This window comes from Suncus etruscus, chromosome 8, assembly GCF_024139225.1.
Source record: "Suncus etruscus isolate mSunEtr1 chromosome 8, mSunEtr1.pri.cur, whole genome shotgun sequence".
Classification (NCBI taxonomy): Eukaryota; Metazoa; Chordata; class Mammalia; order Eulipotyphla; family Soricidae; genus Suncus; species Suncus etruscus.
The window spans coordinates 117841233-117865208 of record NC_064855.1 but is presented as its reverse complement, the minus strand read 5'-3'; the positions used below and the strand labels follow the sequence as shown (position 1 = coordinate 117865208).

The 23976-nt window shown below is 42.0% G+C and overlaps 1 protein-coding gene across 1 annotated transcript; it reads right to left on the bottom strand.

The window, feature by feature from the left end:
* Window positions 1-431: 431 nt before the first annotated feature.
* Window positions 432-9699, bottom strand: LOC126016016 (protein-lysine methyltransferase METTL21E-like). The gene is made up of 4 exons (XM_049778528.1): window positions 9501-9699; window positions 6423-6589; window positions 5267-5384; window positions 432-929 (listed from the first exon to the last, which is right to left on the bottom strand). The coding sequence occupies exons 1-4, from the start codon at window positions 9697-9699 to the stop codon at window positions 505-507; spliced, it is 909 nt and encodes a 302-aa protein (XP_049634485.1). The 3' UTR covers window positions 432-504.
* Between the last annotated feature and the right edge of the window lie 14277 nt (window positions 9700-23976).

Sequence of the window (23976 nt, the reverse complement as noted above, 5' to 3'; positions counted from 1 at the left end):
TGAAGAGCCAGACAGCCCAGCAGAGACCATCGACTCCTTCAAACCAACACTAATGAAAACCCTGGCAATACCCTGACATCATCACTTTCTGCATTCTCCCAGTCACACATCTCTCAACAGCCTGATTTTGTCTAAAGAAAGCATCTGTAGTCCCAAAGTACAAGACAATAGGATTGTCCACTTTAGATATATCATCAGCAGCAATCTTCATTCTCCAGGTCCACATTCAAAATCACAACTGCTCCATCACTGATTAAGATGACAACCACCACCAATGGTGCATTGAGGGATGAAACCACTGACATGTCAGCAACTCCAGAACCACACTGCAAAATTCTGCCAGCTCCAGATCTGTGTGCAAGCAAGATCCAGGAAAGGTTTTGTGGGAAAATGAGGCGCATCTGTGTCATGCGTGTGTACTCATGTGTGTCTTTATAGGAAAATCAAATGCTCCGTCCACTTATCCAGGGTCATTTTCTAAGCAGCTAAAAGTTCCTTCACTTTTTAAAAGCTTCTGTGAGAGTATCGTACATTCCTCCGACTCTTCTTCACAGCTTTATACAACTTAATACTCAGAGTAGGGAAACTGGAAATTTCCTCAAGCTCAAACACCTCCTTAAATCTATCCACAAATGCGTCGTCTTTCTCCAGCCTGAACCTCATGGCCCAGAGGATGACGGTCTTGTCCCTGCACAGATGCTCAAAGGTGAGGAGTAGCTCGTCCAGGAAAGGATGAGCATAGACCACGTCGGCCGCCAGGATGTAGTCGAACCTGCTGGAAGACTTGGGGAAGTTCTCCTCTAGCGCTATGCCCCAAGAGAGTTCCTTCACCTGTGGCGAGTGCTTACACTTCAATTTAGTGTTTCGGGAAATATTATACTGCAGGTTTCCAAGTAGTTCCGGTAAGTCAGTGGCAGTCACCTGGGCACCTGTGAAAAGTCATCCCCGTGAGAGAAGGGATCACTGTCAAGTTTCATGTCAAAGAACACCTTGCAGTGAACTCAACTGCTGACTAAAAAAAGAAGTCAGGAGATCCCTTTCAAAAGGATGTAGAGGAGCAGAGTGATAGCAGAGTGGGAAAGGTTTTTGCCTTGCATGCAACAGACCTGGGTTGGATTCCTGGCATCCCATATGATCCTCAAGCACTGCCAGGAGTGATTTCTGAGCACAGAGACAAGAGTAAGCCCTGAGCACCAAGCTACATCTCATCATTCATCCTGTTTGGCCAAATGACCAGAAACAGTGCCCCGTCCCTGAGTACTGCTTAGGAGGCCTCCAAATAAATTAAATCATGTTTTAATGCAAAGGCAAAAAATTTAATTACAGTTCCCTTTAGCTCCCCCTTCCCATTGCTTTTGCTTTTCAGTTCTCCGGGGTATTTTATGCTTTATTTTGTAGTTTTTATTGTTTTTAATTTACCTACAATAGGAAAGTAAAAAAATTATGAAGAAAGATAATTTCTAATTTCCTGGGATATTCTTGAAACAATCCTCAGTCACTGGTGAAAAATAAAGGAGTAGTTTCCTGAAAGCTTCCAGGTGATAAGGAACATGAGCATCACATATTGACCTTCTTGGACCCAGAGATAGATTCATTGTTTTAAAGCATCTGCCCTGAGACCAAGGCTGAGAGCTCAAACTCAGAGCCCCCCACACGTGATAAGGGGATTTTGAGGACTCTGATTTTGGAATCCTCAAGGAAGAAAGACTCTGAGGCCAAGAAAGTTTTCGAGACAAACAAGAGAAACTGAATGCAAAAATCCCCTGGTGTCGCATGTGTCCATATGAGCCAACAGGGTGCTAGCAGCATATTGCACACACACGGTGCAGAAACGGACTTTAAGTGATGGGAATGTCTTGGTTCAATCATTGTTTCCTCTTCTAGAAGCTATACTTGCTTGACTTAATAAAACTGGAGCCTTTACTTGGCTTGCTGACAAAATAATGATAATAAATTATCTTCAAGATCAAAAAAAAAGTCCCCTAGTGTCTCCACAATTCTGCATATGCAGGACAATTCAGGCAATTCCTGCACCTGGGATCCCCAGCTAGAGAAAATAAAATGTCTTAGTAAAGAAGTAGTTTAGGGCCAGGGAAATAGCACAGAGAGCTGGAATGTTCTACCTAAGGAAGCCTCAGGTTTGAGTCCAGAGTTTGATCTCCAGAATTACATGGTGTGTGACTGTCTCCAAAACAAAACAATAAAAAAAAATTTTAAAGATCCTGCATAGAATGTCCAGTTCCCAGAAGAAAATAAAAATAAATATTATAAAAGTGTTTTTATGCCCATGTTTTATTTTGGACCTCATTATAAGTCTTTTATACAATAATATTTATATTACCCAAGTATTAAAAGAGTGATTAAAAGATAGCATAGTTAGCTTGCCTTGCACATACCATACCTGGATCCAATCCTCATTACTACATTTGGGACCCTGAACCCCAACCAGGGGTAATCCCTGAGCACGGAGCCAGGAGGAAGCCCTAAGCACCAGACAGTGTGGCCCCAAGCCAAAAATAAAAATAAAAGAATGATCATAATGAAGGAGACAGGACAGAGTGCATAGATGAAGAAGTCAGGAGTCTTGCTTCTGGAACTATGGCAGTTTATAAGTGATATTCCCGTGGGAGAGACATATGCAAATCATGACAGAGTTGCAGGATGGGAAGTCTTCTCCCTGCAGGTCCAATGTAGTTGTGACTCACTGCAAAGATCTGCAATAATTACAGGATAAGGAAACACCCTCCTACCCCTATCCCTGAGTGAATGAGAACTGTCTGGCTACTGCATTTAAGTTCAATACAACAAGAGAGGAAAACACCCCCATGTATAGATGACTGACCAAAACAAGATTCCAGCTTTGGATACTTGAGTCAAGTTTTTCAGAGCAGACTGAAAGGACTTATTCATTGGGTTGAGATGAATGATCTCACGAGGCACAAATTCTGCCCTTGCCAGAATTGAAAGCCTTTGGGGAGAATTCTGCTAATACCTTTTAAACCAAGGACACTAAAGAAAATGCTAGAACTGTTTACAATATCCAGAATCTGGAAACAACCCAAATGCCGAGAACAGAGGAGTGGATAAAGAAACTGTGGTACATCTACACAGTGGAATACTATGCAGCTGTTAGGAAAAATTAACTTATGAAATGTGCCTATACATGGATAGACATGGAGGCAACTATGCTGAGTGAAATGAGTCAGAGGGAGAAGGGGAGATATAGAACAATCACTCTAATTTGGGGGATATAAAAATAAAGATAGTATGATAATAATATCCAGAGACAATAGAGATGAGGGCCAGGAGGACTGATCCATGGGAGGAAGCTTGCCACAAAGATCAGGGGAATGCAATTAGGGTAAGGAAGGGATCAATGTGATCATGAGAACTGGAACTGATAACTCTGGACAAGAACTGGTTGCTGAAAGGAGATAGAGGGATGAGCATTATAGTCCTTCAGTAATAATATTGCAATCTAATATCTACAATGTCTAAACAGGAGAGAGAGAGAGAGAGAGAGAGAGAGAGAGTCTGCCCCAGAGGCAGGTAGGGGGTGGGTAGGGCAGTGGGGAGGAAAACTGGGGACACTGATGGAAAATGTGCATGGATGAAGGGGGTTATAATTGTGTGATAGAAACTGGATCATGAACAACTTTGTAACTGTGGGATTAAATAGCACTATATTATGAGTAACTTTGTAACCGTGGTGTTTAAATAAAGTAATTTTTAGAAAAAGTAAAAGAAAATGCTCACTTTAGAAAATAACATCTAGACAGAACCCCACCTCTCCCTCCTAAAAAATATTGTTTTAATATTGGTGTTATTTGGGTTATTGTTTTTTTGTTTGTTTTTGGTTTGGGGCCACATCCGGTGACACTCATGGTATTACTCCTGGCTCTGCACTCAGAAATCATGTCTGGCTTGGGGGACCATATGGGATACTGGGGATTGAACTCAGATCGACCACGCGCAAAGCAAATGCCCTACCCGCTGTACTATAGCTCCGTCCCCAATGGTTTTAATATTTAATATCTAGCTTTTCTAGAGTCCTCTATTTCCACCATGTTTAGCAAGTTGCAAATTTCTAATTGTCGACTTTTCCTCAAGATTTTAGAGCGACAGGTGTGCTCTTCTCAAAACCCAGGAAGTCAAGGTAGGCAGGTGAGGGAGGAGCATCGAGGAGACAGCTAGAGAATAAGACGATGAAACAGAAAGCAGGAGGCAAAAGAGACTGAGTGAAGCAGGCTCAGGCAGAGGGAGACCCCATCAGACACCTCGTTGGGAAAGAAAAGAATTGGAAACAGAGCAAAGGATCATCAAAGGGGAACAGAAATGAACCCAGAAAATGAATTTAAGGACCAGCACGTAAACTTAGTAAAGGCAACTGTGGTATCCTCAGGACTTAAAATGTTCCTTTCTCTAACCCAACAGGCACTTTTCCAGAAAAGCAGAAGACTTAAACCCCAGAAGGAAGACAAGTTCCTGAGGTTAGTCCATTGAATTAAAAGTACATTTGAGGGACTAGAGCTAAGCACAGCAGGGAGGGTGTTTGCCTTTTACGTGGCTGACCAGGGTGTGATTCCTGGTATCCCATATGGTCCACAGAGCCTACTAGGAATCATTTCTGAGCACAAATCCAGGAGTTACCCCTGAGCACTAGCAGGTGTGGCCCAGAAATGAAAAAATATATATATTTTAAGTACGTTTGAGGGGCTAGAGTTGTAGCATAGCAGTAGGGCGCTTGCCTTGCATGTGGCTGACCCAGGACGGACACAGGTTCGATCCTCAGCATCCCATATGGTTCCCAAGGCAGGGGCGATTTCTTAGTGCAGATCTAAGAGTAGCCCCTAAGCACCATTGGGTGTGGCACCCCAAATAAATAAATAAATAAAGTATGTTTGAAAGATCAGAGAGGGCAGTAGGAGTCACCCTGGGCCTTGGAGCTCACCCCGTCTTCTGACCACCCTATTAACAGTTGCTGAGAGTCCCTCCCTGTTAGAACACACAGTGATGTCCCACTCCGAGAGAGTAAGGAGCACACAATGTCCCAGAAGATGCAGAGAGGAAGCAGGAAGATGACTCTGAGATGGACAGAGACACTGATGAATCTAGTCTGATGATGAAGATGCTGAAAACAATCCCAGATCATTGTAAACTGGTAGCAGAGACTAATGCTGTCTCATCCAAAAAAAATCTGGGAACCTAGATAATAAAAAATAAATAATAAAATAGTAAAAATTAAATAAAAAAAACACCCACTTACCCAATAAACTCGCCACAATGGACACGAGCCCTGTCCCAGCTCCAATCTCAATGACACGTTTGTCTACCAAATTATACTGCTTTATGTTTGTCTCCAGAAAATGGCACAACACAAGGGCCTATGAAAATAAAGAATAAATAAGTAAATGAAACCAAGTTATGTTTGGCAACGAATGATGGGAAGTAAAATAAAGACACCATGAGAAAAATTCTCCCCTATAATCCCATGTTATGCTTGTATGCCTGAGTGTGTAAATTGTTTGTATATACCTGTCACTATAAAAAAAAATCAGAAGAGCATCCTCCGATAGATCCAAAATTTTGTTCACTTTAAGTGGTGTCAGCTAAACAGAAAATAAAAGTGGACTGGAGTGATAGTACAGCAGGTAGAGCATTTGCCTTACACGAGGCCAAACCTGGTTCAATCCCAGCATCCCATATAATCTCCAGAGTCTACCAGGAATAATTCCTGAACATAGAGCCAGGAGTAACTCCTGATCACTGCTGGGTATGTACCCCCAAACAAACAAAAAAAAAAGTAAATACAAGAAAATAGCTAGTCTAACCCTTCAGTTATTAAAAAAAATATATAACATCTGAGGATATAGCAAGATTCTTTTGGGGAGTTTTTTTTTGGGGGGGGGAAGGCCACACCCAGCAATGCTCAGGGGTTACTTCTGGCTCTGCACTCAGTAATTGTTCCTGGCAGGCTTGGGTGACTATACGGAATGCCAAGGTGAGCCAGGTACAAGGAAAAAACCCTACTGTTGTGCTATCACTCCAACCCCGCATAACAAGATTCTCTCAAAGTTTTCATATAGCCAGACACAGAATTCACTGGCAGAAGCATTTTCATACTAAGTGGTCACCAAGTGAAACTGTGAAACTGACTTTATTCTTGCAAATAGCACCTTGCATATTTTTTTCACATTTTGCCTTGGGGACCACACCCTACAGCTATCAGGGATTATTCTGGTTCTGTGCTCAGGAACCTGACAAGGATCGGGGAGCCCCTGTGATGCAAAGAATCAAACCCAAGTTGACTTTGTACAAGGCAAATGACCAATCTGCTGTTCTATCCCTCCTGACCACATCTCCCATTTTTTCAAAGAACAGAAACAGAACTAAAATGCAACCAATTTGATCTGAAATTATACCGATGGCCAAACCACGGCCCCGAAGCAATCCATGGCTTCTGTTATCCGAATCTCTTGCCCAACAAAGTAAAATCCCTCCCACGAGGTGGTGGTTATCCGCGTAGGCACAAAACACCTGGCCATGATCTCTGCCACCACTTCCTTGTCTTCATGATCTTCTCTGTTTCCTGCAAGGAGAAGAGAGAGATTTCATGGTTAGGTTCCTCTCCCTAAGGCCTTAAAAAGAGAAAAGAAAAAAGAGAGAGAGAAAAAAGAACCTGGTGGAAAGGCAACATTTAGACTAAAACTAAACTCTAAATAGCTTAGGCAGCAAGAAAAGCTACAGAAAAACAACCCAGGTTCTAAGCTAGTCTGGATTCTCCCCAAAACATCTTTGTGATTCTGACTAAATGGGATCACTCACCTTTATTCCAGCAATGCTGTGTGAATCAAGTGGGAATTTCTTCAAAGCAGCACAGGTTGTTGCCCCTTTAGAGACCCTTCAGAAGTCACCCCCCAAGTTGCATAGAAGAGTGTTTTCAAAATGGGCACTTGGATACTATTGAACCCCAGGACATACTGAAGCATGCAAGCATGCAGGAAGTGGGGGGAGTGAGTAAGTCTGTCTATTTGAATGCCCAGTGGGGACACTAAGTGATTTTGTCCTGAAAAGGGGCTGGTGGAACAAATAAGTTTGTGGACTTCTGGAATAAGAGAAAGATAAGTATATGGCTGGTGGTACTCTAGACCATGTGGTACCAGGGTTGGAACCTCAGGGGCCTCCAACTTCTGTAAAATAAAATATATTATAATAAAAATAAAATATAAAATAGTATAAATGTCTATTTTTAATAAAGAATCTTACTGGAGTGGTAGTACAGGAGCATGGCATTTGTCTTGCACATATCACACCTAAATTTGATTCCCAACTATCCCATATGGTCCTTCAATCTTCCAGGAGTAATCTCTGAGCACAAAGCCAGGAATAGCCCCTGAGCACTTCTGGGTATGATTCCCTCCAAAAATACCATGATCAAACTTAGCACCCTACGTCTAATGATTGCATAGTGTTAATATAGCTAGTTCAATAACATAAGTGGTATATTTTTTTTACCTGCCTTATACAAAAAAGACCACCATTAAATACTAGACCCTTATAATAATTTCCTACTTTTAAGTTATTTTGTTAGGAGTAGCTCATATATCTTAACATGCACTCAACCTCACTACATAAGGTTAAATAGTAATATCGGAGCCCTTTATTATTCAAGAGGGGTAGAGTACAGGCCCCACAGATGTTTGGAACTCCGAGGGTTCCATTCCAAGGTACCAAACATGATTCTAGATAACCACCAGCCAAACACCAAAGTTTTCAGGGCCCAGACTCAGGCTGAGCATCATAGAGAGTAGCCCTGGGTGTCCCATACTAGAACCCCACTGGGGGTTATGACCCTTATTTAAAAAAAAAGAGCATAATATGGGGCCAAGAGAGATAGTGCAATGTAACAAGCACTTCCATGCAATCAGCCTACCAAAGATTCAATCCCCGGTACTTCATACTGTGCCCTGAGCACTGCCATGAGCAACCTAAGCATTAAATCAGGAGTAATGTCTGAGCTCAGCTGGGTGTAAACTAAACTAAATAACAAAAAACAAAAAAAATCGCATGTATGGAGAAGAAACTGTAGCTACCAACTCTAGAGTCTAGATATCTGTGGCAGAAAGGTAACATCATCGTGGTATGCCAAATTAAGACTAGCACTGAAAGATAAAGATGGAATCTTTGAATAGCTATCTGAAGAATAATCTAAGATAAAGGTTGAGTGATAGATGAGAAAACATGGGACCCTTTGCCTATGAACACAGGGACTTTCTCTTGTTCCTTAATTAGCTTCTCCTTGAAAGAAAGGAGATGCTGTTTTCTGGTTAGCACCCACCATGTAGATGAGACAATTTTTATTCACCATTTTGATGGACCAGGTTTTGACCAGGACTTGTTCTGGTAGAGGGTAAATATGTCTTAAAAAGCTAACACAAATTACTTCTCTTTAATCTACTATTTTATTCTTTAAAATATCTTATTCTTTAAATGGATCCCAAAACACTAGGGATGGGGGAAAATAAGCAAAAAAAAAATAATAATTATGAGTCCAGAATTTAAATTCTGTGGTACAAGGTAAAAGACCTGCCAGAATCTTCTCAATCCTTCCACTATATTGAGACAAGAGAAAGAGAGGCAGGGGGAGTCCTAGGAGAGACATGGTCCAGAGAGGGGGACACAGTTTGCTGAACTCTGACCAATTAACTCTAGTCCCTACTTTTCCTAGTACTCAGGGAGTAAACAGCAGGATAGAGACCTGGTTAACTGTCACTAATCCAGCTTCCCAGTTTCCCTCTTCCCATAGAGGCCTCAGCACATCAGGGCCTTTCAGTCACTTTGATATCTAATAGAGTCTTCCTGGGAATCAGGGCAGAAGCAGGCATGTCCTCATCACAGATGGAGTTACCTCCAAGATGAGCTTGCGCCCCATGTTCCACGGACCCTCTAGTCCTCCACCACAACACCACACATTGGGCAGAGATTGCCAAGAAAGCAAAATAGCAAGAGATGGTCCATCCTTTATCCACAAGAACAGCTCATCTGATCCTCCACACAAACTCTGTTTTCATGATGGCGCCATGACTTACTCTGTTCATCAGAGTCCCAGGCATATAATGTTCCAACACTAATTCCACCTCTAGAGTGAAATTAAATATCTAAATCTTAAATATCCAAATTCCCTCTCCTAGTGCCTCCCAGTTTCCCTCCCACATCCCACCTACCTCCCGGACAGGCACATTGTTCAGTGTGGTGTTTGTCCTTTAAATTGTCCTGCTTACCATGTTGTGTAGTGTGTGGTTTCCTTTCTGAAACCACCATGGCACCATTTCATTCGGGAGGCGCTCTGAGCATCCCCATAATATTGGTAATAAGTTTTATGTGAACTTTAACTTTCATTTCACTATATTCACTTGCCTGCTCAGACGGTGGGAGGGGAGGGGAGTGTGGGCCTGGGTGGGTCTTTCGGGAAAAGCGAGAACATTAATTGCTTCCCTGACCTTTAGCTAAGTGTGGTCTCCTGGGTGTTCCCACACACTCTTTGGAAATGCAGCTCTGCTCGGACAAGTCACCCCAGGTAGCAGGGATTAATAGATGTGAGAGCGCACAAAATCCCACGAGCATCTCCCAAAGTTCCCGGTTTTGATATAAAAACTTTGCCAAAGAATATTTACCGTTCCAATATGATGTCTCTGACATTGCACTTTCCTTGAAAGGTTACTTGACCGGCTTTGTGCTGTGGCTCTGACTACAATCTGGCAGCATTGCGACAGTCTCTTCTAAAGAATGATATAATCATTCTTCAGAGACAACATTCATCATAATATAGGAATATGTGACTTTAATTAAAAAAGACTCCTAGGAGGAGAAAGGCAAATGTGACATAATGGGGTTCATTGGCCAATGGGATTCACCTGGATCTCTGAATTCACCCAAACCCCTGAATTCACCTGAATTTATTGATGGGTTAAGAAAGGACAGAAATATCCAAGCCACAGAATCAGTAACAATGAAATCATGAGACCCAAGCTTTAACAGCCAAAATTAAAAACAGACCTGTTATGGTGACATGGGATGAACTCTGGTAACATTGGTGAGGAAGGATGACACTGGTGACGGGATTGGTGCTGAAACAATGTGTGTGACTTTATAAATCAAAAATTTATTTTTAAATTAAATGTTTTTAATTTTTAAAAAAATTTTTTGGTTTTTGGGTAACACCTGGCAGCGCTCAAGGGTTACTCCTGGCTTCTACGCAACAGAAATCACTCCTGGCAGGCTCAGGGGACCATATGGGATGCCAGAACTCGAATCACCATCCTTCTGCATACAAGTCAAATGCCTTACCTCCAAGCTATTTCTATGGCCCCAAATTTTTTTTTGTTTTTGTTTTTGGGCCACATCTGGTGATGCTCAGGGGTTACTCCTGCTATGAGCTCAGAAATCGCGCCTGGCTTGGGGGACCATATGGGACGCCAGGGGATCGAACCTAGGTCTGTCCTAGGCTAGCGCAGGCAAGGCAGGCACCTTACCACTAGTATCACTATGCCGGCCCGATAATTTTTTAAATATTTTTAAATTTTTTAATTAAAAAATATGAGGTCAGAATGATACCATAGCTGTAGGGCATTTGCCTTGCACACAGTTTATTTGGGTTTAATTCCCAATATCCCATATGATCCCCAAGCCTGCCATGAGCGAGTTTTTGAGCACAGAACCAGGAGTAACCCCTGAGTGCTGCTGGGTGTTGCCAAAAAACTAAAATAATAAATATTTTTTTAAATTAAGAAATTACCTTCTAGAGTAAAAATCAAGAGATCTTATGAAACAGCAATATTTACCATGAATTTCAAGTGCAATATAAAAATTATGATGATACTCATTGAAAATAAACCTATAGGGGCTGGAGAGATAGCATGGAGGTAAGGCATTTGCCTTGCATGCAGAAAGACAGTGGTTCAAATCCCAGCATCCCATATAGTCTCCCTGAGCCTGCCAGGAGTGATTTCTGAGCATAGAACCAGAAATAACCCCTGAGCACTGCTGGGTGTGACTGAAAGGAAGGAAGGAAGAATGGAAGGAAGGAAGGAAGGAAGAAGGAAGGAAGAAGGAAGGAAGGAAGGAAGGAAGGAAGGAAGGAAGGAAGGAAGGAAGGAAGGAAGGAAGGAAGGAAGGAAGGAAGGAAGGAAGGAAGGAAGGAAGGAAGGAAGGAAGGAAATCTATAGGGGTCAGAGAGATACCATGGAGGTACGGCATTTGCCTTGTATGCAGAAGGTCGGTGGTTCAAATCCCGGCATCCCATAAGGTCCCCTGAGCCTACCAGGAGCAATTTCTGAGCATAGAGCCAGGAGTAACCCCTGAGCGCTGCCGGGTGTGACCCAAAAACCTAAAAAAAAGAGAAAAGAAAAGAAACCTAATAATCTCTGGAAAACATGGTCAGATTGGGAAAGATTTAATTAAATTTAATGTCAATTAAATGTTTCACTTAAATACTATGTGACAAACACGATTTCATAGAAATAATGCTCAGAAATATTGGGATAATTTGTGTCCTGGAAACAAAAACCTACTAAATTATTTCTTTATTTTGCTACTTTACTATAACATGAAATATGAAATAAATTATTTTATGCCTGCTAAAGGGGCAGCTTGGGGGGGGGTTTGAGGTGGGCAATTGGGGACAATTGGTGAAGGGTCTGCTGGTGGCAGGATTAGTGGTTGGAAGTTGAATGCCAATACATTATGATTAACTTTGTAAACCACAGTGTTTAAATAAAGGTAGAAAGAAAAGAGATTTGTGGTCAAGGTGTTAGTTGTGGTTATTATTGAAGTTAAAACAGATTTTTATCGCCATCTACTATAGGGTAACAGCAAGACTCCATAACCCTGAGTCTAGTGGAGAGGAGCTACAGGGTACTAAGTGGCATTGCTGTATAATAGCATCAGGTGGGTCCCAAAGGGACAATGACAATGAAGGTGCCCTTCACCATTCCTGCTTAGTCATTTGCTAAGTGAGGACTGACCCTAGAGAAGCTCAGTAAATTAGTAAGCAGCCCATATTCCCTTGTTTTTAGTTAAAGCCTAAAGAGCAATTTCCTCCAGAAATTAATAGCCGTATCATCCAGTGGAATTTTAATTGACACTTCTGAAAAAATATGGGTTTTCTACACATATTCTCTCCTTATTATCTAGCCCCAAGACAAATGCTAAAAACTGAATCCTGTTTTACAAAATGAATGTCTGAGAGAGGTGGGTCAGATCTCTCAGGGCTCGAAGCTATTCCAGGCTCTGGGCCTGAGATCACCCCTGGTAGGGCACAGGGAATCCTGCAATGCCAAGGAGTAAACTGGAGTTGGCCACATACAAGGAGAGTGCCTTAACCCCTGAACTTTCCCCCCAGGCTGCTGCGGACATGTTGTGTCCCTAAGCAAAACCTTCGTAGGGTCCGAGAACCTTTACGGGGAGAAAGCGGTCCGAGAACCTTTACGGGGAGAAAGCGGAAACACGAAGCAGACGAATATGAAATATAAAATAATTGAGACCATACAAAATGCATTGTATGGGGACCCACGTCTATGGGATGAGAGACAAATTTTACTGTTCAGCCTATGACATTTTAAGCACAAACTCTGGTATGCAAGGTGTCTTCAGGGACAACAAAGGGCAGAGGATAGCTAGAAGAGGCAACACAATGGTACCCTAGAATCTACATATCAAATAACTACCCAGTGTAGGTGAGAAAGAGCCCTGCTAGAGGTAATGTGAAACATGAGCTGAAATGTTTTTGGGTAAGCAAAACAGGTTTTTCAAGAAACAGGAGGAGAGAGACAGGTTTTGGAAGAAATGTATTTGCAGTAGCTGGAAAATGGATTTTTGGGGGGACGAAAGTAATTGTTTACTACTATGGAGCTAGACTCAGAAAAACAAGCCGCTGGTGCCAGGTTATACTTGAAGTAAGAGTCACAAATAAACTAGCCAGCGGGGAGCTTTTGGCGGGCTTTGGTACTGAAATTCCTTTGTGAGTGTAGAAAGGCTAAGGCCAAATTTTTGTAGTAGAATAGAAGACAAAAATCAAATAAAAGGAAAGGGGAAAATGTAATGTCACAGCCATGTCAGTATTATAGCCAGTAATCCATGCAAAGGGTCAATGATTGACTTCTCTAAATGGGCCTTCTGGCAGATAATTTTTAGGAGGAAAATTAGGCACTGCACCAGGAAAGCCAAAAGCCACGTCTGGTGCGTGCTTCCTTTTGCGGGTAGTGACACCAGGCCCCAAATGTGTAATTTAGAAAGGAGAAAACAGGACAGGTATGTGGTAAAAGTGCCTGTCTTGCAAGTAAGAGGCCTCTAGTTCAGTACCTGACTCTTCACAAATCTCATAGTTGATGCATGCGACAGCCAGGTGTGTTGTAGCACCACCACTAATAGTGTGTAACTCCTCAAGGGTCTATATCTAAAGGATAGAGGGGTACCACACCAAGAGTATGACTCTACACTCAAGTGTAGTGCAATAGAGATGAGGGCCAGGAGGACTGGTCTATGGGAGGAAGCTTCCCACAAAGAGTAGGGAGTGCAGTGAGGGCAGCAGAGAAGGGAGCACTGTGATGATGACAGTGGGAATGATCACTTTGGGCAAGAAATGAGTACTAAACTAAGGGAGAGTAATGGGCATGATATGGGCATAATACCCCTTCAGTAATAATATTGCAAACCACAGTGTCTAAAAGGAGGGGGGAGGAGAAGGAGAAGGAGGGGGGAGGAGAAGGAGGAGGAGGAGGAGGAGAAGAAGAAGAAGAACAAGAACAAGAACAAGAAGAACAAGAAGAAGAAGAAAAGAACAAGAAGAACAAGAAGAAGAAGAAGAAAAGAACAAGAACAAGAACAACAAGAAGAACAACAAGAAGAACAACAAGAAGAAGAAGAAGAACCCCAAGAAGAAGAAGAACAAGACGAAGAAGAAGAAGACGAAGAACAAGAACAAGATGAAGAAGAAGAAGAAGAAGAAGAAAGAAGAAAGAACAAGAAGAACAAGAACAAGAAGAACAAGAACAAGAAGAACAAGAACAAGAAGGGGGTCGGAGAGATAGCAAGGAGGTAAGGCGTTTGCCTTTCATGCAGAAGGTCGATGGTTTGAATTCCATCATCTATTATGGTCCCCCGTGCCTGCCAGGAGCGATTTCTGAGCATAGAGCCCTGAGCACTGCTGGGTGTGACCCAAAAACCAAAAAGAAAAAGAACAAGAAGAAAGAAGAACAAGAACAAGATACTCCCTTGTTTTCTGTTTCTGGTTGGTCTTGTTTTACTACCTTTTTCTTTTTTTCTCTTCCTTCTTCTAAATGGATATTCATAACACCTAGACCCTAAACGGACTCCTCCTAGTTTTACTCTTTTTTGTTTGCCTTTTTTTTCTTTTTTCTTTTTCCTTCTTCCCCCAGATGGTACCAAGGCCAGACAGTTAAATGTTCATTTGGTGGAAATAAAAACTGATCAGCCCTGAATACCAAATCTAAAGTCAACGACAACAGAATTTATACCAATCTACAACAAGCTGTACAAGGGGAGAACAGTTGCACTAGCAACTAGCATTACGGGGGTAAAAGAGGAAGATGTGGGATACATGCTAGAAATAGGGGTAGAGGGAGGACAACACTGGTGGTGGGAATGCCTCCCACTTATTGTCACTATATGCCTCAAATATTACTGTGAGAGAATTGTAACTCACTTCGACCACAATAAAAATAAAAAAAAAAAAGAACAAGAACAAGAAGAACAAGAAGAGGGTGGAGGAGGAGGAGATGGTGGAGGAGAAGGAGGAAGATGTAGAGAAGGAGGAGGTGGTAGAAGAGGAGAAAGAGGTAGAGAAGGAGGAGGTGGCAGAGGAGAAGAAGCAGGAGGAGAAGGAGGAGGAGAAGGAGGAGAAAGAGGAGAAGAATGTCTTTCCCATAGACAGGCGGGGGGATGGGGGTGGGAGGGAGGACAGGAAGGAAACTGGGGACATCAGTGGTAGGAAATGTGCCTTGCAAAGGGTGTTTAATATTGTATGACTGAAACTCAACCATAAATAATTTTGCATCTGTGAAAAAATGTATTATGAACAACCTTGTCACTGCAGTGTTTAAATATAGTAATAAACAAACAAATAAATAACAAAGTCAAGTCTATGGAAGAACCACGTATCAAGGCCAAGCATCAGGGAACACAAGCCAACCTATGTAATTTTCAATCAGTTCATCTACAGAAGGGAAGGGATAAGGGAAAGAAATCAATACATTTTCAAATGAATAAAAGGGAAGGCCAGAGCAATAGTACAGCAGGTAAGGCACTACTTGCCTTGCCTGCGGCCAACCTAGGTTTGATTCCAGGCCTCCCATAGGGTCCCCCAAGTACCTAGGAGTTGTCCCTGAGTGCAAAATTAGGAGTAACTCCCCCACCCCGTCACAGCAGGGTGTGGCCCAAAACCCAAAAGAAACATTTAATAAAAATAAAATAGAGGTGGAGAAATCGTTCAAAGACCTGAGCATATCATCACATGTAGGGCAATCAGGTCTGACACCCAGCACCACATAGTCCTCCGAAGCACTGTAGGTGTGTCCTACTTCTGTGATAAATTAGGAAATAAACAAAAAGCAAAGAAAAAAAATACACTGGCTTGTGTAGCTTTAAATCAACCTATGGTACTAAGAATACTGTTTTATTAAAAAGCTGGCAATAAGAATGTGTTAAAACAGATTGGAATGAGACATCTCAGGACAGTCTTTGCATCTTGACTTAACCATTTTTCTGCTTCCGACACTAAAAATGTCTTAAACACCATCTTCCTGCTGTACCATCTTTGCTATCAAGAATTATTCCCACCAGGTGGCTCTTAGTCTCCTGAGAGTTAAAGGAGTTTCAAGTTGTGAAATTAAAATTAGAAGAATTCTGTCCCCATGATGCTGATGATTTTCGTAAGAGGACAATTCAACAGTGGATTAATTTCCTGCAGCTGGATTGCAGCAAACCTTTAAAACCAAGGCTCTGTCTCCATTCCTGTCTTTTCTTACTTCCAACAATAACTGAAAGGGTCAGATCATAGAAAGACACCTCCCTCCTTCAAAAAAATTGCTTAAAAGTATGGGCAAGTGGATTCCAGCTTCCCCTCTGATGGAATGTCAATAAAAATTTTGGCAGCAAAGCATAAAGCTGAAGACCTTCCACTAAATGAAAAGAACTCATTCAGAGCACATTTTCTGCTCAAAGATGGGCATTATACACTTCTTAAGAATACCTAGAGAATCCAAAATTGGAGAGAAATAATAAGCAGAAAGTCCCTCAAAGAGGAAATACAAAATGGCCAAAAGAAATGAAAACTTGTTTCAGATCTCTAGTTACCAGAGAGATGCAAATCAAAACAACAATGAAATCTCATATCACCACCACAAGAGATGGAACAACACTACAAAGAACAAGAATAACCAATGCCTGTGTGGGCATTGGGAGAAAGGGGGACTGTCATTCATTGCTGGTGAGAATGTGACTGGTCCAGCCTTTTTGGGAAAACAATCTGGACCTTCTCAATAAAACTATAAATTTTAGGTTCTATATGACCCAGGAAATACTTCTCCTGGGAATAGAGCCTGGGGGATTCCCAAAACACAACGCAGAAAAGTCTTCTACACTCCTAATTCTCTCTCTCTCTCTCTCCTCTCATCTCTCATCTCTCTCTCTCTCTTCTCTCTCTCCTCTCTCTCTCTCTCCTCTCTCTCTCTCTTCTTTTTTTTTTTTTTTTGGTTTTTGGTTTTGCGTCACACCCCGCAGTGCTCAGGGGTTATTCCTGACTCCAGGCTCAGAAATTGCTCCTGTGCAGGCACGGGGGAACCATATGGGGTGCCAGGATTCAAATCGATGACCTCCTGCATAAAGGCCTTACCTCCAGATATCTCATCCGGCCCCAAATATTTACTATTCTCTTTTTTTTTTTTTTTGGTTTTTGGTTTTTGGGCCATACCTGGTGTTGTTCAGGGGTTACTCCTGGGGGGCTGTCTGCTCAGGAAATAGCTCCTGGCAGGCATGGGGGGACCATATGGGACACCGGGATTCGAAACCAACCACCTTTGGTCCTGGATCGGCTGCTTGCAAGGCAAACACAGCTTTGCTATCTTTCCGGCTCTCTCTCTCTCTTTTGTTTTTTTCACACCATGCCCTGTGATGCTCAGGGTTACCTCCTAGCTACGCACTCAGAAATTACTCCTGGCTTGGAGGACCATTTGGGTTGCAGGGGATCGAACTTTGGCCTGTCCCTAGGTCAGGACACGTGCAACTGCTCTGACCCTGCACTCCTAATTTTCACTGAAGCACTTCTCATAATAGCCAGGATCTGGAAGCAACCCAAGTGTCTGAGAGCAGATGAGTGGCTAAAGAAACTATGGTACATTTACATAATGGAACACTACACAGCTATTGAGAATAATGAAGTCATGAAATGTGCTTATACATGGATGGATATGGAGAGTATATTGTGTGAAATAAGCAAGAAGGGGAGGGATTGACATAAAATGATTGCACTCATTTTGGGGATATTAAAAAAAGTGTAATAATAATAATACTCAAAACAATAGACCAGGAGACTGAGCCATGGAAGAAAGCTGTCCGCAAAAAGCAGGGCAGTCAGTTAGCACAGAGAAGGAACTACAGTGACAATGATAGCTGATGCTGGTCACTCTGGACAAGAACTGGGTGCTGAAAAGAGAGAAAGTGATATGCATGATACCCCCTCAGTAACAGTATTACAAACCACAGTGTCTAAAAGGAAAAAAATAAGAGATAGAGAAGAGATACAGTTGTGGTGGGGACACTAAGAAAAAACTGGGAGCATTGGTGGCAGAAAATACTCACTGGTGAAAGGATGGGTGTTGGAACATAATATGACTGAAATTCAATCATAGCAACTTTATAACTGTACCTCACAATGATTTAGTTAAAAAATGCACTAATAAACACTTTAATTTAAAAATGAATACCTGGAGACTGAAAAGAAAAAAGATGTTAAGAATGTTTCCAGATTAGCAAGCAGTCACACACTAATCAGAGAAAAAGAGAATCATCCAGTTCAAGATCTTGGGCACTGATGTTGAAACTACTTCCTGAGACTGCCACCTTGCCACTGTCTCAAAGTATGCTTCAATCCCCAACAATACAGAGGCAATAAATTCAATCAAGGAGATCAAAGGATTACATTTACAGAATAAAGAACATCGTCTTTTACCAAAACTACAAACATTGGAAGAAGAGGGGGAAATTAGTTGTATTGTTAATTTTCTGCTGGGATCATACCAATGAGATTTGATCAGTGCAAAGGAATCACTTCTCATCTTAAGTGAGAAAACAATGAAGGTGAATGGCACCAAGAGAGGCGTTTCCCCAGAGAGGCCACTCTAGCTGAGTTGGAGGGATCTGAGAAGCGGCCAGGCAGAGAAGGGCAAGCAAGGTCAGCAGAGATGAAACCACTGTAGAGGTGTGCAGGGCAGGCATGAGATGTGGGGCTGGTGGAGCTGGAATGTCAGTGACCTCTGGAGACTAACATAAGCCTGGGGAGGAGGTGGAGAGCTGACTCACAGGTCATGGTCATCTTTGGAAAGGTGCAGAGGCGTTTGGAAAGATTGTTAGGACTGTCTGATAGTCAAGAATTTACTCTGACAGCTGAGGGCTAACTGGCAGCCTTAGGAAGGTGGTTGGGAGATGGATGTGACTGACTGCACAGAAAAGAATACTAGAGTGGCAGCATTGCTGGGCCCATGAGCCAAGGATGCATCTGAGATTCTCCGATGCTGCAGTCAGGAATGATTCCCCGAGAGAGCAAGGCTCGAATTCAAGTTTGACACTCGAGCACACCATGTAAAATCACCCCAAGTGAACGAGTCTGAATCAGGGTCGCGCATGCCATAATCCAAACCAGGCTGAGGGTGAAACATGGAGTCTGGCAGTCTTCTACCTTGTATCTCCACCAAGCTGCCTGCCAGAACTGTCATTTTTTATTGAGTACAGAGACCACCCCTGGGTGGGGCAGTAAGGACAGATAGCTGAGGCTATCCTGGGCCAGTCCCACCCAGGTTTTCAAGTAAGATGATCTCTGTTTGGGGGTAAATCCAAGTTGTAAACAAACATACAAAGGAACCAGGAATGACCTTTGTTTTAGATAAAATAAGGTATAACGTAGCAACACCAAATTTTGCAGTATCTTAGGAAACCTGTTACAGTAAAGTTAAACTCAGCTTGTGCAAAATTCTTTTTTTTTTTTTTTTTTTTTTTTTGGTTTTGGTTTTTAGGCCACACCAGTGATGCTTAGGGGTTACTCCTGGCTGTGCACTCAGAAATTGCTTCTGGCTCGGGGGACCATATGGGACTTTGGGGGATCGAACTGTAGTCCGTCTAGATCAGCCATGTGCAAGGCAAATGCCCTACTGCTGTGCCATCGCTCGAGCCCCAAAATTCATTTTTTCTCATTTCATGACATCGTTATTTTTATTCCAATCAATGTGTAAATCTTGTTTCTATTTTATTCGGGTTACTTTTTTAAACATTGAAGTGTGTGGGAGTACATTCCCTTTCCTCCTCTATTTATTCTATATAAATAAATAAATAAATAGAGATAAATTAGATCATCCTGAGTTTGTAAAGGTAGGTGCCAAGATGGCCCTAAACCACAGAGTTTGGGGAGGAAAAGGACAGAGAAGGAAAGAAACCAAGGTAGGAGGAAGAAGATGAGAAAATGAAGTAATAGGGTAACAAGGTCTGGGCTTTGTTATGTTGGGGATGTGGGAGAGTGGTCCAGCTCAAACTCCAAAGCACAGACTCAACAACACTGAAAACATGAGATCTAAGTTGCAACCGCCCAACTCTGGAATGTGTGGTTTCAAGATGCAGGCAGGAGGTGGGGGGATGATGGAGTATGGGGAGTACTGGTGATGAGACTTGGGGTTGAAATATGACCTGCCTAAAACTCAATTCTCAATAACTTCTTGGAAGATTACAATTTTGTTTTGTTTTGTTTTTGGGTCACACCAAGCAGTGCTCAGGGGTTACTCCTGGCTCTATGCTCAGAAACCACTCCTGGCAGGCTCGGGGACCATATGGGATGCTGGGGTTCGAACAACTGACCTTCTACATGCAAGGCAAACGCCTTACCTCCATGTTATCTCTCCAACCCCAGATTATGATTCTTGAATTTAATGCAGTTATTGCTACCTGGTTGAAACTGGAAGATCTCACATTGGGCAAAATAAGTCAGAAGAAAAAAGACCAAAAAAAAAGGATTATCAAACTATATACTTGTGGTAGAGAGAATAACTGGATGGGGAAATGTAATGTGGTAGGGTGGAAGCCTAGATCACCCTTGAGCCCAGAGTTTAGGGAATTGAAGGACAGAGAAGGGAAGATATCAAGTTGGGAAGTAAGATGAGAAAGGGAAGTAATAGGGTAACAAGGTCTGGGCTTTGTTATGTTGGGGATGTGGAAGAGTGGTCCAGCTCTACCTCCAAAGCACAAACTCAACAACACTGAACATATAAGATTGAAGCTGCAACCATCCAACTTTAATGTGTCAGCCAAGATGGCAGGCATGATGATGTTTTCATAGGCTGTGCAGTGTGTTTGCCTAATATCAAATCTTTAGTCCTTCCTGAGAAGCCTTGCGTTTAGCCAATAGAAACTAAAGCAGGATGAAGGGGATGACCAGAGGTAAATTCTTGAAGGCTGTAGGGGCTCTGGAGAAAGAGTTGAGAGGAATAAGAGAAGACTCCAGCCCAGAGTGAGACAGTGGAACCTAAAGCGTGTGAGGCCACAGAGTAAGCAAGGGAGCAGGAAGAGGACATGCCTTCACCATAACCCGGATGTGATGTTGAGGAGTGTCGGGAGAGAGTAAGACTAGTCTGAGCCCAGATTCTGGATAACAGGGAACATAGGGTTGCCCAAAACTGAGAGTGAATTCAGGTAGAAACACTGTACAAGGGCAGAGAGAACTGTGCATTCCCAGGAAGTGCCAAAAAAAGAGCCCCCCATTCCTGTGCTGTAGAAGATGCACCTGATCTTATTTCTGCTCTTACTCTCTCATTGAACTGCCCAAGATGCCTCAGAATTGGGGTGCAATCTATGGCCTTTCCTTCCCATCCTGTACTCAAAAATCCTCTCCGGAGCACAGAAATTCGATGCCTTCTGCCTTTTGAAGGAGCAAAAATGATACCCAGCAGTGTGCGGCTGAAAGGAAGCATTTGGGGGCAGGTTTAGGAATCCATGGGCCAAGACATTACTGCAGAGACTGAGCATGGTCCAAGATGATATGTACCCCCCACCCCCCAAATAGAGAGGAACGTTCAGGCACTTGATAACACTTTGTTGTGTATGAGAACACCTGGAGGATGGTTTCTGGCAAGCGGGAAGTCATGTAAGCTAGTTGGAAGAGTTCCCGTGGACGTGCTGTGGACAGCTGGGATTAGAATGAAACACGAGAAAGCAGAGCCGGTGGAATTTTTAGCCTCCGCTGTCCTCCTAACTTGAATCTGTGCATAAATAAGTGGCATTTCATAACTCCTGGATCTTTGGGCTGGCATGAAAGGAAAAAACTGGGCTGTGACATTGCTCCAGCCCTTCCAAGATGTAAAAAATCTAAGAGTTAAGGTGAGGACAGTCAATAACCTTGAGGGCTTGGGAACAGGCTGTTCCTTTTGCAAACCCAAGTCTTTCCAACCAAATGCCATCTGACTCTGCCTGAGAGCACACTTAATCCCTGAGCCCTGGGAACATATTTTTAAAGCTCTAATTAGCTGTCTAGATAAAGAAGGGAGTGCGTTTGTTCAATGTGCAAAATATTTCCAAGCTGGTTGGTTCGGTCTCCACCTGGCCTTGGACTTCTTCAGCTTCCTTTGTAATTGACTAGATTCTCGTTGAAAGCAGGTGATGTGACCAACGGTGATGCTAATAATGTCATTTTATTTCAATGCCACCCAGAAGTCGTATCTTCATTCAAATCGCCAAGCTGCCAACGCCAACACTGGGCAGAAACCCTCTCTTGGCCTAAAAAAAAATCTGTTCACCCAGGCAGAAGCCATCTGCCCTACCTAAAGGTGGAAAGAGCAGAACTCCGTGCTTAAGAAATACTCACAGTGTGTCAATAAAGAGGAGAGAGAGAGAGAGAGAGAGAGAGAGAGAGAGAGAGAGAGAGAGAGAGAAGGCTATATAATAAATATGTACCATAAATCCTCCTCAAATTTTGGTCATTTTCCTAATCTATGTCAAAAATATACATCTGCGCATTTTCTCTCAAGACCATGGGATTAGTTATTCTATGGGTAACATACGTACAATCAATCTTGGCATCTGAGATGATTTCAAAGATCTTGTGACATAATTCAAACAAAAACTCTCTTTACATCCAGGGGGCAGAATGCATTAGATATTTGACTTTAATTCATAGGTCAGAGAAACTACAAACTCAAACTAGCAGTGCTTGTTGAATCCAAAACCATCCTTCATCTGAGCATTAGAGACACATGCAATTTTACATGAAACTATTTGTATATATCTTGCCATCTTCTTATCTGAATAAAACAAGTTAGAAATGTAATCAGACACATAATGTATGTCCCTTGGAAGAAACGATTCCACTTTTGAAGATAAAATAAAAAACATGAACTCTAAATACTTAGCAAATGGACATGATTTATTATATGTCAAAATTATCTCCAAGAAAAAATATCATCTCAAAGATGTCAATGTAGATGGTATGGACAACAGCCTAGGTGTTATGTGTGATTGTTAGCTGTCTATGACATTAATGAACACCAAAAAGACAAGCTTTGTAGTATGTTAATCCTTTATCTTCTTAGGGTCGGTAGATTTCACAAGGCAACTTGAAATTATTTACCTTTTCGAGCTTTTGAATCCATTAGCAGTCAACAAATGGATGGTTATCGATTGATGTTTCCTTGATCACTTCTTGAAAACTAGATAAATAATACCTTAAAAGAGCCAACAGTGAAAGTTCAGAATGTGCCAAGTGCTTTTCTACTTACCTTACAAGCCTCAAAGACAACAGAGGAAAATCCCAAGTATAATATATTAATAAAACATTGTTTAAGAAAGACCCTGAAATCCCTATTTAGTCAGATCAAAGTTTGCATAATGGCCAATTTGGAGATATAAAATTTTAGATTATATTTTAATTCTAATTTTTTAAATGGTGAAAAGCAGGACATTCTTTACCAGAAAGTCTCGTGTATTTTTAAAGAGAAATAAAGCAACATCATCTTTATCTTAACTAAATAGACTGGCAATCCTAAAATAAAAGCAGAAATTCAAACATTAGGAGAAAATGGGTCTCCCTCTGAGCAGTGAAAACCAGAATATTCATCTCAAACTATGTATATCTCATTATCTACATTTTGTATCTACAGATACAAAGCATTTTTGTTTCCATCAGTCCTCACTCGCTTCCTCACAAACTCAAACAACCCAATTCAATGGCCTTTTGATTCACTTCCACATCAGTCTATCCACAAATGTGGGCAACAAATGAAATCTAAATATTTCAAGTTTCCCAAATTGAGAATGCAAATAAACAAATTTAATGGGAGTAAATTACTTGGACATTAGAATAAAACATGACCTCATATTTGACCTCAAGTTGGAAAAGGGTCATATAATAAATAATCACTGTACCAGCACACATGTATACAGCACTTCTCTCTTCTGGGAACCAACACACACACACACACACACACACACACACACACACACATACACACACACCAGTGTCCACATTTTCCTTTGCAGTTAGGAAACAACTGACTCTCCCTACACTTCACAAACAGAAGAGTGAAAAGTTGAACGATAAGACAGAGAGTCTATGGCTTAACCGGAACCAAGTCCTCCCTCATCTTGTCCCAAATAAGTGTCCCAACAAAGTGGCAATGGCTGGTCCAAATGGAGCCAGTTACACATGAA